General features: G+C 37.2%; 1 protein-coding gene and 1 non-coding gene across 2 annotated transcripts; one reads left to right on the forward strand and one right to left on the reverse strand.

The window, feature by feature from the left end:
- Positions 1-1570: 1570 nt before the first annotated feature.
- Positions 1571-16057, forward strand: LOC146163559 (DNA repair and recombination protein RAD54-like). Its single transcript, XM_083381439.1, has 13 exons — positions 1571-2065; positions 2492-2647; positions 3086-3234; positions 4441-4581; positions 5345-5512; positions 6374-6511; positions 7083-7275; positions 7625-7732; positions 8860-8996; positions 9258-9377; positions 10728-10856; positions 14191-14391; positions 15868-16057. The coding sequence occupies exons 1-13, from the start codon at positions 1571-1573 to the stop codon at positions 16055-16057; spliced, it is 2325 nt and encodes a 774-aa protein (XP_083237565.1).
- On the reverse strand, positions 7997-8071 carry Trnaa-ggc (transfer RNA alanine (anticodon GGC)). Its single transcript has one exon. It is a non-coding gene; the product is annotated as a tRNA-Ala (tRNA).
- Positions 16058-16078: the final 21 nt, after the last annotated feature.

Genomic DNA, 16078 nt, shown 5'->3' on the forward strand with positions numbered 1-16078 from the left:
AAACTCCTTTGTGTCGTTAAGTTTCCACAACTTTCATTTTTGCTGATGGTGGGAGACGCATGAGGCTTTTGGGCTAAAATGATTCCAATAAATTGGGCTCAACTAAAAAAAAGGTTTTAAAAAACAACGTGCATTGATCTTCTATATTATATAATATGTCACACCTCGCTGGCTTTTAAACCATAGGTAACACGCATTTACCGGCAGCCCCGGTTTTGTGCGTCAACGATAAATGACTGTTCAACGGGGGTACCTAACGCAGAAAAATCTATAAATCTATAGTATTAAGACCAACGACTTAGTACAGCCAAATACGCAGTAATATGTACTTAGAACACTGCACACGCAAATATTCCTTTATAAAGAAGATGGAATGCTGTATCCATCCCAAAAGAAATAGCAATCAACGAATAAAAAATGGCAAATAAAAATGGCGCCCTAATATGACCAATGCGTTTAACAACCCTATTTGGGGACTTTTTTTTGTTTGGCGCGAGCTTTAAAAACGTATTAACTATTAAGCATTTACGACTTACGTGTTAAGGTTAGATCGCAGCAATGGAAAAGTATTCTTACGTAATATTTAAAAAAAACTATGACAGGGATTCAAGGATATAGCTTCTCAACCTAAACTTATGCTGTTTTCGAATTTTTCATAAGGTGACAAATGCGTATCGTATGGGTATGGATTAAACATATTAACTCTGAGTCTGAGACGGACTCAAGCCATAATAAGGTAAAACGAACAATATTAACGTCGGAAAAACACATTTCGGAATAAGACCAAAATATGATTAATACCTATTGTTCGTAAAATCAGAATAAATCCTAAACCCCACGGAATAAGACCTAAAGAGTCGGAATCAGGCCTCTATAGCCCTATACAACCTTTTACCTAACCCCTAAGTATATCACCAACTCCTCTAATAAGTTTACCCCTTACCACCCACCCCCCCCCCCCATTAACCCTAAACATGGGCAAACAATCTGGTGCCAAAAAAATAGGCCGCCTAAACATCGAATCAAATACCAGAGTAACCAGACCGCTGACCCCCGAGTGTTCCTTACCCTCTCCGGGCTCTCCCTACAGCTTTAGGCCTTATTTGAGAAATTTAAATCAGATTTTGGTTTATTAGGTCTTTGGTGTTAATGCTATGGTATTAACGGTTATATAGATTATTCTGCTTTAGATAATTGTTGCTTTGTAGGTTTTATTGTGTGTTTCTGAGATGTGGGTCCACCTTTAGATATTCTTAAATAAACTACTTTATGAATAGCTAAGCATTTATATTTTGAAAGGTCTCTGTTGAACTTCCGTAAGTTTAAAGTAGATTAAAAAATAAATTTGCAAACATTTTGATGTCGTTGTCTGTTATTATTATAAAAAAAGTTTTTAAGAACAGTTGTATAATTTTACAGGACAACAAAGCATTTATCCAGCAAGGTTCCACACTAGTTCAAGTTTTTTAAAAAAGTCTGGAACATCCTTAGGTTTATTATGTTGTGTGCATTTGTTTGTTAAAGGTTTATGGTCATTTTGAATAATACTGAATAATAAGTAGGACTTATCATGCGGAGAAGTTTAGCTCCAAGCCAACTCGCGAAAAAGAATTTGGGCAACGAGGAAAACTGCAAAGACAATGACTATTGCCCTGAAAGCAAACGAAAGAAGCAGCATCTAGTTCATTCCCAGTTGTACGTTTCGCCTTTTCGAAAGCCCTTAAAGTTGCTCTCTAACATTGGTAGTCCAGGTGGAGAAGTCTCCAAAACTTTGGACAGCAAGACTCCAAGCTGCTTTAACGTTCCCGACCATGTCACTCACGAGAGTTTTATCAGAAAAATTTTGTCGAAACCCTTCAAAGTCCCCATTCCCAATTACAAGGGTTCCTTTGGTGGGAGGGGCTTAGGCATAAAGAGACAACTTTTACGAAAGCCTCTTCATGATCCATTCGAAGAGAATGCTTTGGTTTTGTTTTCACCTCCTGAGATTACCGCTCATGATGCTCTCAAGTTAGACAAAGCTACAATTCCAGTTCATGTGGTTGTGGACCCCGTCTTATCTAAGGTATTTCATGTATTTATGTTTTTTTTTTTTTTTTTTTAATACATACACATCATTGCTGTAGATACGTTCATAAGGCTTGCTGTTTCTTTTATGCAATGTTGTTTTTAACCTCTTTTAGGGAATTCTTTTTTAATCGTTCATAGAATCTAACTTATTTAGTTCAAGTTTTATCATAATATGTAGTTTTACTATCCAATTTAATTCATAACCCAAATCCAACGATTTTACTAAGGAATAATGCTGTTGTAAGTTGTAACTAATGTAGTTTTTTGTAATATATAAAATGTAATGCCTTTAAAATAGTCTACTGTAAAACTGTAATACCACTTTTTTAGGTTTTATGGTTATCTTTATCTCATATTGTAAATTATTCAGTGGCATATTGTAGTGGATCTTTCAAAAAATGCATCAATTTCCTCTCTTAAGGTGCTGCGGCCACATCAGCGTGAAGGTGTTAAATTTCTATATGACTGTGTAACTGGGTCAAAGGTTACAGACTCGTTTGGCTGCATCATGGCCGATGAGATGGGCCTGGGAAAGACACTACAGTGTATTACTTTGATTTGGACTCTTTTAAAGCAGGTAAACAGCGACTACAACATACATGCTTATTTTACATTTGGCAGTGATATTCAGCTACTTCCTTTTTTACACTATTGATATATAGTTGCGCCAACAACTTGGAAAATACTGACTTTTTTCATATGTTGTAGAGATGTATACTGGTCTTTAAAAATAGATGATATGAATAGAGAATATCTATAAAGCAACTGTAGAAAAACTGGCCAAACTACTAAAAAATGGGGCAGTACTTTAATCTCAGATTTGGTTAAAAAACATCAAGTATTATCAAAAAAAAACACAGCAGATATTACCAACTTCTGGTAGCCTGATAACTGAGCAACATTTATCTCTAATTCACTTAGATTTTTAGAGGTTGATCAATGTATATCTATTCTAAAATGTGCGGGAACTTTCACAGTAGTGCTACTTAGGTGGTTCAAATTTGTGTTTTGTCAGGGTCCCCAGGTTCTACCAATCATCGACAAGGCCATTGTGGTTTCTCCATCCAGTTTGGTCAAGAACTGGGAAAAGGAAGTCAATAAGTGGTTGAACAACAGGGTAAACACCCTGGCAATCGACTCTGGGTCCAAGGAAGAGATTGACAGGTGAATTAAAGGTTTTCATTTATGTTGCTTTATACATTTCGAAACTGTTTAGATTTCAGTTAACCAAACGATTAAACTAGTTGGGTTCTGATAGTAAAACCAGTTATTCATTGCAGAAATTTGTGAAATTCTGCTTATTTGTTGAAAAATCTTTTGTCAAACTAAAGCCATTTTTCTAAACAAGAGCTACTATTTAACTAGATTTAATTGCAAGATTGAAATAAATCAAGTTTTTTAAAAGGAGCAATCTTTTTTTAAGACATAGTACTTCATTGTATTTTAAGATCAACAGCCTTTTGAATTGCTAGAACTATTACTAGAAAACTACATGGAAGTAGCATAGAAATTGGGGTATTTCCTCTTGCCATGTCAATTGTATCCCTGCTGCTAACAGTCGATTAGCACAAACTCACTAAAAATTGCTAGGCCCCGCTTTTTAAAGCCTTGCCTTTTCACTTTTCACTTTTGATTTTTTGCTCGTTGCCTGTACTTAGCTTCGCTTTTATTCCAAACCCTACTCCCCAATAAAAAAACAAAATAAAAAAAACAAAAAAACTTGGCGATTGTGGCGGGATAGGTGGTTACTTGAAGTAATGTGTTGAAATGTCAGACTCAAACTTTTTTTACTTCTGGGAATATTGAACCACTGTTGTGGATTGTAATGCTTTAATTCAATGACTTGACTTTAGTGCACTTAGTCGACTTGACTTGATTCAGGTCATTTGAGCAAAATGACTTGACAAGTTTTCTGGACAAAATACTTGATTTGGATTTCAGTAATTGAATCAAATAACTTAATATTTTCGTTAAATATTGTTTAACACTTCGGTTATTTATCCTAATTTTGCATGTCAAACAATTTGCTTGGAATGCTTGTTATAAGTTGCGTTTGTATTATTTTTTTACTAGACATATTCGTCATACACGAACAACAGGGATGAGTTTACGATTTTAATAGTTTAACGTAATAGTTTTTATGTCAACGACCCGACTTAAAGTGTCTCTTGTTCTTCAAATGACTTGACTGGAACATGTTATTTCTTACCAAAGATTTTGACTTCAGTTATGTTTCAAGTTACTAGACCGGGATTGAAGTCAGTTTAAAACTACTTGGCTTACAACTATGTATTAACTCTGTACTTTCGAGCTGATTTCCCTCCTTTATCCTTCACCGGATTTTGCGAAAATGCTTGTATTGTTTGCCAGAGAGCTGGAGAGGTTCGTGGGCCAGCACGGCAGACGCGTCGCCACGCCCATCCTCTTCATCTCCTACGAAACCTTCCGACTACACGCGCGCGTTCTTCACAGGGGCAAGGTCGGATTGGTGATTTGTGACGAGGGACACAGGTCAGTTCAATTTCGATTCGCGTTCACGTTGAGAGGTCAGCTGTTTTTACCACGGGATATCGCTTTCATGATTAACAGAGATAAGTTTGACTATACTATAGAGGTCTAACGATATCACTTTTTTATACAGATACCGAAATAGGATTTTTATTTTTCGTTTCCGATACATTTTTGGGTTATCAACCAAAACGATATATAATAATTTTATAGTAAAATTTTGGCTAAAATATCTGTCCTAATTTACCGATACCAATATATTGGTAGGAGTGTGTAGCGCACTGTTGGTCTTAAAGTGTTAGGATTTAATTTAATCTCTGATTCAGTGGAAAATGCTGGTTTGTTTCACACAAAAAAAATGCTGGTTTGTTTCACTCAGCAAATCGAAGTTGGATGCACATGCACCTATACACAAAAGAAAGCAAAACTAATAAAAATCATAATTTTGTAACATTACGTGTCACTTATTACCAAAGTGGTTTAAACTACATTAAATTATTTTCTTGTAAATAAATTCAAATTTAAAATGAATTAAACTTGAACTATATTAAATTACGTAACAATAATTTTACTAAATGTATACTGTTTTCAAAGTCGTAAAATTTATTTGTCAAAGCTGGCCAATTTTTATATTACTTTAAACTTAAAATTATATGGGCTATTTTTACCAACGGTCAGAAAATGGGCATGGAACGTTCGCGATTTCGCTTTTCCAAGTAAGAATTAAAATTTTTAAGTGAGAATTTATTTTGCGAATGTCGGACAGGTTGAAAAACTGCGAAAACCAGACCTACTCAGCATTGAGCAACATCAAATGCGAGCGACGTGTGCTGCTGTCCGGAACACCGATCCAGAACGACCTGCTCGAATATTTCAGCCTCATTCACTTTGTCAACCCAGGCTTGCTGGGCACCGCTGTCGAGTTCAAGAAAAAGTAAGACGGCTGAAGCTTTATTTTGGCAACAATGCTGTTGCAGTTTGTTTATGAAAAGCGGGATAAGACAAAGCCACCTCATAATTACTACGGGTAAACTGGTCTTGTCAGTCATTGCCATTATTTTCCGAAATCGTGTTTTTATGTTCTGTTCGGACGTATAAAAAATTTAAAGCCCTCATTGAAGTACTCAGCACCAGGGCTGCGGAGCCGGAGTCGTATTTTAAAACTGATATAGCCGCCAAATGGAAATTGTAAAGGTGGAACATTATATGGCGGAATATTTTCCAACCATGTATTGTGAGTGAATGAATTATACGACACCCCTATCAGTGGATTACTGAATATCCACGTTATTTTAGTTACGTAAATTGGTAAAATACATGCTGTAGAGTCCGGGCCGGACTCGGGACTCGACAAAATCGCACATTTGACCGGAGTCGGACTCGGGTTATTTTTAACCGACTCCGCAGCCCTGCTCAGCACTTTGGAAACTATCAAACGTTAATATTGATTTCTATATTAAATATGATATTTTTGTCTTGATATTTCTTGTTTTAACTATACAACTTTTAAGTTAAAAACGTAAATTTTCTTATTTTTAGTGGCGTTAAGGAGATTATAATAACCTCGGCGCCGTCTCTTTTTGCAGATAACCCGATTTGACGAGCACTTATTTTCATGTATATTAATTAAGGCCGGTAAAAAGTTGACCGTATTTTCCTTTATATTGTTTACCAAATGAGATCAAAATCAGTCCTCTGAAATGAGATCAAAATCAGTCGTCTGACGCTTTGCAATACGTCACCGTTATAGTCCTGTCTGTCAAAAAGACTGTCAAACGGTTTCAATCAATTTCAGGTTCGAGCTTGCGATTCTCCGCGGACGGGATTCGGCGGCTACAGACAAGCAGAAAGAACACGGGGAAACAAAGCTCAAGGAACTCGTGCAGCTGGTCGACCTCTGCATCATAAGGAGGACTTCAGACCTGCTCTCCAAGTAAGACTGTCGATACCTGGTATTTTGGGCGAAACCTATAGGGCCTTGAAATGTTCGATACTTATCAGTTTAATGCGATCAGATCCGATATCAATGACGTCATTAGTATTCTCATACAGACAAAATATATTAACTAGAACTTTCAAAGTTACATTTTGCTAGGTTAAGGCCGAAATTTGCTTTTAGTTTTGAAAAGTTTAATGACCATCAGTTGTCAACCTTCTATTTTTGTAATTAATTTACATTTCAAGATAGAAATTGCTGCATTGGATGACAAATCACGGCTATATATACTATCGGATTGGCACTCATACCATCCTTGGCCCTCGTATCGAACGAGTCCCAATACTACAACTTAAAATTCGTTGTCGGCTCCGATCCGATATTATCGGACATCCCTAGTAGGGCCGCCCGATACCAAATCTCTAAATGACGCCAGTACTCGGACGAATACAAACACTTCTACTTCCCATGGTATATCGGCTTCAATCTGAAAATTTCGGACAACCATACCGTAAACCTGCAAAGACCTATCGGGCTCATATCACCATTTTTTAATGCTAATTTACAGGTACCTTCCGGTTAAGACGGAGTTCGTGATTTGCTGCCCACTGACGCCGCTTCAACAGAAGCTCTACAACGGCCTCGTCGCCCGACAAGATTTCGGCGCCGCTGCAGCTGGATCTAATTCCAAGAAAGGAAAAGGTGGCGCCGGGGATGGCCTTACCGCCCGCGGTTTATCCGCTATCACAAACTTAAAGAAGGTATGAGCATGGAAGCCGGAGCCATGTCATTTTTTGACTGACTTATTTTATTTTGTGCACGCTTTACGTTTTGCTCACCTCTAAGGTTGGTGAAGCAACCGGTAACGATTGCGACTACACAGCAAATATTATTTCGCCGAAGCTGATGATATGAAATAATTGGAAACCTGTTGTTTTGTCTTGACTTTTTTGCATAAAAAAATCTCTGAAATGCCTTGCGATGAATTAAAGAAACCACAGCCAGATCACAGATAAACATATTTCTATGAATAATGGAGTTAAAAATTATTAAAAACTCCCTATTTTTAGTTTTGTTAGCCTCTGTTAACAACCACTATTTTACCTGCAGCTTTGTAACCATCCTGCCCTGATCCACGAAAAGTGCGTCATGAGAGACGACGGCTTCGAAGATCTGATCGAACATTATCCGCAATCATTCACGACGAAAACTATCCTGGTAAAACGACCTTTTGTTCATCCCTCCCGTATAATTAGTTTATGCACGAGTTAAAGCCAATCTCATAAATAATGTTGAACTACCAGTAATCCCAAAGTTCAATGACATTCACACAAAATGTGTGTTAATAACTGAGATCAAGCCCTTCGAAGCTGCTTTTTGACCAACGACTACGGCTTACGTATATTAGTACACCGAAAGCCATCGCACACTCACCGAATCTGTCGATCTATGATGCAAGCAGAGCAGACTAGAAAAACAACTAGCCTGCAGTGAGGTTCGAACTCACGACCTCCGGTCAAGCCGGGACCGTCGCTCTACCAACTGAGCTATGCAGGCTCAGAAGGGAACGTTACTAACAGATTGAGCAAGCATTGGCGCATGGTTGTTTCTCGACTCGTTTCCTTCTGAGCCTGCATAGCTCAGTTGGTAGAGCGACGGTCCCGGCTTGACCGGAGGTCGTGAGTTCGAACCTCACTGCATGCTAGTTGTTTTTCTAGTCTGCTCTGCTTGCATCATAGATCGACAGATTCGGTGAGTCTGCGATGGCTTTCGGTGTACTAATCCCAAAGTTTTACTAAAGAATCATTTTTTTATTTTTGCCCAATACTTGGCATGTTTGATAAAAACGATGCATGGAAAACAAAATAACTTTTGGCTTACGTCCCTTTTTAAAATCTCTCATTAGCTCGATTCTTGTTTAAAAACCTGTTCATGGCTGTGTTTCGCTTGTCGAAAGTAATGTATCAATTGATTCGAAAGATTCGGTTGCCTTTTACTGATTTTCGTTTGACTTAGGAGGCTACAATTATATTCTAATATAATGGTGTTGTTTGTTGTATAATGTATTATGTACTAAAATCAATGGTTATATCTACAGAATTGTCTTAACTTCCTAAACCCAAAAACTAATAAAAACAAGGCAACCAAGTGACTTCCACATTACCAACAAATAAAAGCAGACAACAAGAATGTTTTATTTATTACTGTTAAACCTAAAGCGCCGCAAAAAGGCGAAAGCGCCGCAAAAATTTAATAGATTAAAGCGGGTTCAACACTAAAACGTTTTGTAAGCTCTCTTTATACGTTTTAGCCACTCTCCATTTCCATGTTTCCCTTTATTTCAGCCCGAACTGTCGGGTAAGATGCTGCTGGTCGACTACCTCCTTGCCCTCACCCGTTCCACCACTAGCGACAAGTTCGTGCTGGTTTCCAACTACACGCAAACCCTCGACCTCTGCGAGAAACTATGCCGCCTGCGCAGGTAGCGAGTTTGCATTGGATAATATGCAGTTTTGTACAGACTAAAGTCTACGGTTTAAAGTAAAGTCACTTTCTTATCAAACAATTTGGCTTGTACAGAAGTAGGTAGTAAGACGTAATAAGAATATCAAAGGTTGTAGTAAGACGTAATAAGAATATCAAAGCCCATACAGAACTAGGTATCATTTTGAACGTTTAAGTTCGATGTTACGTAAGTATCACACTTACCCTTACCTTCCTGTTGTCGAATTTTTTTTGACAGGTACTTGTTCGTGCGATTGGACGGAAGCATGACGATAAAGAAGCGATCCAAGATCGTGGACAGGTTTAACGATCCCTGCAGCCCCGAGTTTGTGTTCATGCTGAGCAGCAAGGCTGGCGGGTGAGTGCGTCTTTGGTGGCAACTTTAATACAGGTTTAAAATTGCTAAAATTTGTCGTTTTTTAAAATAATTTTTAAAATTTAGAATCAATATTAGTCTTAGTCGCAAGTCATCGTTTTTTATTTAAATTTAATCTTAAATTATTAAAACTCAATCGATTCGGAATAATGTATTGTATTGTAACGATGTTAAAACAATTTTTCGTTTTTATGTTAGAATTTTTTTTTTGTTTTTAACAAGTATTTCCTAAGTTATTGAAAACTCATTTGATTCAGGATAATGTATTGTATAGTAAACATGTTAAAAAATAGGTCTTTTTTGTTTAAATTGTATTTTTGTATTTTTTTAAATCAGCATAAAATTTAATCTGAGTCTCAAGTCACTGTCGTGGACAGTTGTTATTTCAATATAACCCTAAATTGCTTAACTCATTCGATTCAAAATAATGTGTTGTATACTAACCAAGTACCAAATTGTTGCAATGTTTTTATTAAAGTCTAGTAAATTTGAAACAAAAGTCTTGAGGTCAAGCAAAGTCAAGGCACTTGAAAACGTGTATTTCTTTACGTTATGATATTCCGTGTTTTACGATACTCGGGGACCAATTTTACGACCTTATATATCGTAAATAAAAATTTAGCGTGAGTTCTGATTATTTATATCTTAGCGCTAATGTTCTGCCGCAGTAAGACTATCTGCCTAATTCTCAAAAATACCAAGAAACGTAAATACCATTATTAATTATTGACAACAAAAACGAGCTTAAGCATTACAGTAACTTACCTACATTATCGACCAAACAATAAACAACTATAATCAAAGACTTTTACATAACATTTTCCTTTATCATAGAATATATCTTCAAAACGGCAGCAATACATAGCGACAAAACGCTAACAATCGATAACATTCTCGAACAAAAACTTATATCTACTGAAATAATAACGAAACATAATCAAACAATTTTTGCCTCAATTTCACAATAATCGCGTGACCTCACATGCTATAGTGATACACAGATTCGCGAGGTAAATAGCGTGGTAACCGGCGCCTATGAAATGCACGAATGTTTAAAACCCATTGGGGTACTGAGTGTGTTAATTTAGTATTCCTTAAGTAATTACTAACGGCTAAAGATGTTGCAAGACCGCAACACGTGCACATACGAAGCAATTGCTGTACGCAAACTGTTACTGCGTGCAGTACATAAAACACACTTTGGAAATACAGCTTTAAGCAAAAGTACATTAACTAGGGCAATTTTTCCGTCTTATTTCATTCATGTAAAAACCAAGAGACAAACGTTAGAACCCCCATTCCAATTATCGGCTTACTTGCTTTTCGACGCAGCTGTGGACTGAATCTGATTGGTGCAAATCGCCTGGTGATGTTCGATCCCGACTGGAATCCAGCCAATGACGAGCAGGCGATGGCGCGAGTGTGGCGAGACGGACAGAAGAAGGAATGCTACATCTACAGGTTTGGCACATAAAGGCTATTAAGTTGGTTGTATAACCTAGATTTTGAAAGCAAGAACAAATAGCATGTTTTGGACGGAAGTAAGAAAATATTTATGTTTGCGCTAACTCGTCGTAATGACAGAAATTCATTGCTGACGATGCCACTTGGCGAATATATTTTCCTTTTAAACAAAACGTCTGCTCCTGTTTTTACTCATGTTTTTAACTATGAGGTTTACTTGTTAATATGTGCGCTAGCGGAGCAGTGATCGATTGGCTAAAACCTACCGCCGATGGTTTTGGATTCTATAAAGATACACCCTAATACACGTCGCAATTATTTGCTTCTTGAATCGCCAAAGCACCTCGTGAAGGTGTGAAAATATTTCTTTAGTGGTTTAATGTGCAGTTCATGGATGTGAATTATTCTGTTGCTAAAGTTCGTTGTAATCAAAAATAACTTTAGTTACGTTTTGTTATTTTTAAGAAACTGACAGAAGGCACAACAATAGTTTTTTTTTCTTGCAATTTTTCTTTCTGTTTGCGCATTTACGTGTTTTAGCATAAAAAGCCGTTTTATACACACAGCTGAAGAATCAATTTGATAACGCCTAAATTACTGACTTTGTTGCGAAAGTTACAGGCTTCAAAATAAAAAACTAAATCCATTTTTACTTCACTTCACTTTACTTATTATGCATTAGCCCAAATCGAAACATTCTTCCATACGAAATTCTTGCCCTTCCAAGCTAATTGAGAGCCAATTCCGTAAACACTTATACGAAACTTCGTTTCAAAAATACAGGTAGCCTTGCTTGCGCTTGCAAAGGCGATTGGTTTTACGAGAGACAGCAGTTGATGTGATTCTTTAGGTTTCGCTTTCCTCTTTTATGTCACACAATATACTGCATTCCTTAGCTCCTAGGAAAATATGCTTAAGGGACTTGATGTTAAATAACCCGTTATCCAGCCTACCTACGAACAAGAGGCTTGGTTGGGCTAGCGCGCGTCGTCAATTATATTTTGTTATTTAAAAAAACTATTTATGGATGATTTGTACATTTTTTTAGCACTTATAGTGGTGCAACTACACGCCATATGTATATTTATTCCCGGAAGAACCACCACAAAAGTGTAATTTATCTCAAACGTTATGTAATCCCTCCGAAATAAACATTCCGACCTGTGAAATATTGCAATTTACAATGTGAGTATTTTCAACGTAGATGACAAGCCATCACAATGTATAAACTGTCGGTTCCATTTATTTTCACGTCGCAATCCTCTCGGTCGTCTGCGATATTCCATTCTTTTCTGATCTCGGATCGAAACTTCTGCTCAAGATCAACTGACTTTATAAGCTCTTCATCTAGGCTTACGCCTTTTTCTTTTAACTCTCTTTTTTTTCTTCCATGTAATTCTGGATGCTGTCGAAAGAGTACAAATATCCGACGACCTGTTCCAGATTCCAATCGTAGTAAAGCTTGACTGTGTCTTTGCGTTATTTGTCCTCAGAAGGGATCGTGTAAAAAATCTCCAGATATTCTCCAAAGATGCGAGTCAGAGCTTGTTCGCTCACCTTGCCTTTGCAGATGCATTTTAGAACGATGCCAGAGTCGACGTTACTTGCTTGGATCTTTAGGATCACCAAGTGATATCTCAATACTGTGTGACTCAATAAAACCAGGCAACCGTTGGTCTTTAGAACTCGCTTTGCTTCCTTAAAAAAGGCTGGTAAGTCGAACCAATGGGCCGCCTCTGCGCTGATTACCAAGTCGGCGCTTTGGTCTGGAACATCTAAATTTTCAGCAGCTCCAACCCTGTAGGCATGCTTCAGCCGGTTGATCCTCTTGGCTTCTTTTATCTGATTTGCACTGATATCAAAACCAAGGACCTTGCGAAAGTGCTGAGCGAATTGCTTGGTTGCTTGTCCGCTTCCACAGCCAACGTCGACCATCAGGTCAAACTTGTCTTGAGTCGTTTTGTTCTTTTTCTTTATATAGCTGATCACCGTATCTGTAGCTTCATCACCGTAACCCATTCGATACTTTGTGTACATTTCTGCGATTTCTTTCGACTCGTAGTTATGTGACATGTCGGAGTTGTAATTAGGACACTGGTGAAAACAACAACATACATGATATTTAGCTTCGTGGACTGTTTTTAACAAAAGTTTGAGTCATGGTTGCAATCGGCCAAAGAAAGCGGAAATCATGATTGTTATTACTTCATAAATGTTGTAAGTATAGTTTGCGCCTATAAGTTGCCCAGTTTACGAAAATGCGGTAAAACACTTGTGACAATTTAATTTTTAAGCCGGCTTTAGCAACTTTTAAACCGGCTGTTCCTAGTTCAAATAAATAAAATCTCACAAAAAAAGTTGAATACTGTTAATACCGTGACATGATGTTGATTTCACTACCTTTACACCTATTCTATTTATTTTGCTGAAGCAACATAAAACTTATTGATCGCGTTTAGAAATCACTTCTCGAATTTAAATTAATATTCGGATTTAAATTAATATTCGGCCTAGTCCAAACGGCCTAGTCCACACTCTTGAGGGGGATTTCTATTCTTTTAAATATATCTAGCGTTTCAAATCTGTTTGGACCTTAACCTCACAAATCATAGATACCACCACGCATCCGTTAAATAATGTCAAGTATACTTCTATGCAGTTTTGGTTTCATACAAGCTCGCGCTACTCTGTTTTATCGAACAACGTGAATAGAAATTGCTGAAGCTGTACACCGAATCTCGAGCAAAAAACACAAACGTCGCTCTCCATTTACTTTATGCTGGAGCGGGGCTTCTTGCTCTGTGACTTCTTTTTAGAAAATAAATTTCGATATGTCGACTTTTGGATTGCATACGTTTTAGCATAGCCTATGTTTTTCAGAATTTACAAATCACCTACAAGCCGTTACGACCAAAGAGTTTTAATTCAATTTTTTTGGCTGAGAGACAAAGTAGGATTTTTGACGAAAATAGATTCGGACTAGAATTAGGGCACACAAGCAATTCACAAATTAATTTAAATTAGAATTGTCTAGTTGCCAAGGCTGACTAGAATTGTCTAGTTGCCAACTTTGTTTTTTGTCGTCATATTGTAGTAATCTGCCACATACATTTTGGAAGAATTTCGACCAAATTAACACATTCAGTTGTATTTTGGGAATATCAAAGCCCATATAAAAGTAGGTAACAAATTTATGTATGCTCCAATGTTTTGTTTTAAATGTACATTTATTTTAACTAAACAGTAAACATTATTTACTCACTACAGCTGAAAGCAGATATTGACAAACAAGTACAAATCGCACTTTTAACCACCCCCTATCTATTTTCAGGTTGTTGGCCACGGGTACAATCGAGGAGAAGATCTTCCAGCGTCAGGCGCACAAGAAGGCGCTCTCGTCATGCGTGGTTGACCAGGAGGAGGACGTGGCGCGTCATTTTTCACGTGACCAGTTGCGTAACCTCTTCACAGCGAGCGAGATCGGCGACGGTCAGACGACGAGCAGCACCCACGCAAGTTTAAACTGCAGAAGGTAGCTATTTAGGGGATATAAGTGATTCACTGTTGTGAACAAGCTTTTTTGGAATGATTTCAGTCCATGCCCAGTAATTTGAAAAATAAGTTGGGTGAAATATTTTGCAAAAAATTACAAGTCAATTCCAAGTCCAAGTCATCAGTTGCCCAACACAAATCCTCGCCAAATCATGATTAGAGCAAGTCAACTCAACCGTTAACCTAATAAAATTTCCTAACTCGGCCGATTATAAGCAATATCTCAACTAGAAATAACGAAAACCCAATACAAAGCAAGCAATATGTTTATTTACAAGTTGAGATAAATAACCCATTTTTTTTAAATGCCTTGATTTAACCAAAACAAAATAACTTCAGTCAAAGTCAAATATTTTGCCCAGAAAACTTTAGTCAAGTCAAGTAATTTCGTAATCAGTAACTTAAGTGCACTTAAGTCAATGATTAAATCATTAAAACACTGTGGGATATATTATATTATAGAGTATAGACTGTATATGGAGACAAGTTTTTGTTTGGCTTTGATGACTGCTAAGAAATCACAGTTATTTTGTCTTAACTTGTTTCTTTCGCGTTTCATGCGGAATAATGGTATTTTCGTAAATTTATTTTAAACCTTGCGAGATGTCTTAAGCGAATGTGTCTTACGAACAACTAGAATTAAAATCATTGAAATCTATATTCTGAATTTCAAATAATGTTCAACTTCTTTGACCCTTTTGAGTGATATGACAGTGAAACATTTCAACTAAGTGAAATTCGAGTTTACGCATAAATTACGACATAATATTATTTGATCCTAGCGTCAACACGCTAGCTATAGCGTATTACAACAGTGACGTTATGTCGTCTGTACTGCGTGTAAACATAACTTGAGAACCGGTAAACATGCTTGACATGCACTCTCGAGTCATGTACACGTGGTACTGATTTTGCTGTGACGCAACGCTAAACTATGCCACCTTATTCTTCCTGTTGGGAGTGTTTTCGTATATAGTACATACCATATATAATTTTTAATATGTCTGGATTGAATAGTTAATTTAATAAGTCTGGATTTAGTAAAACGCAATTTGTCAAAAAGCCAGGACGCTTTATTTTTAATATTAGCAAACAATTGTCCTGGGTTTTGACACATTGCGTTTTACTCAATCCAGACATATTTAATTATAATAATATATACTGTTAACTGGAAGTTAGCGTTGCGTCACAACAAAATCAATACCATTGCAAATATAATTTCTTAGAGACATTGTTTTGCAACCTTTGTGATTACAAAATCGTTAGATAATATAATCTGCCTTTTTTATCGCACTACTATATAGACCAGAAGGCATTATTTTGTTTCAACTTGAAACAATTCCAATTGTTTGTAGACGTTTTCTCTTCGCTTTGTAAACATTCCAACGATCCCAACTTGCGTTTGTCCGCGGGGCCCAAAATCGTGTATCGTTAAACAAAAGCTCATAATTCCTAGGTGCGTGAATGGAATCCAGACTAGACCGCCACCCTCGAACGCAGATTGCAATTCAGATTTGGCGAATTGGAATCACTGTTACAAGGCGAAAGAGCTGCCAGATCCCATTTTGAAGCAGACCTGGAAACAGTCCGGGGCTACTTTTGCGTTTTTCCAGAAGTCTCACGAAGCTCAACGAGTTACCGTTTAACCATTAGGCAAACGCTTGTTT

The sequence above is a fragment of the Ascidiella aspersa genome, chromosome 2 (genome assembly GCF_963924565.1).
Source record: "Ascidiella aspersa chromosome 2, kaAscAspe10.2, whole genome shotgun sequence".
In the NCBI taxonomy this organism is placed as follows: domain Eukaryota; kingdom Metazoa; phylum Chordata; class Ascidiacea; order Phlebobranchia; family Ascidiidae; genus Ascidiella; species Ascidiella aspersa.

Excerpts from the sequence above, each read along its gene's own strand:
- LOC146163559 (XM_083381439.1), top strand. The coding sequence starts at position 1,571 with ATGCGGAGAAGTTTAGCTCCAAGCCAACTCGCGAAAAAGAATTTGGGC. Across the intron at positions 7,276-7,624 it reads CTATCACAAACTTAAAGAAG|CTTTGTAACCATCCTGCCCT; the intron begins GTATGAGCATGG and ends TTTTACCTGCAG. Across the intron at positions 14,392-15,867 it reads GCAAGTTTAAACTGCAGAAG|GTGCGTGAATGGAATCCAGA; the intron begins GTAGCTATTTAG and ends CATAATTCCTAG.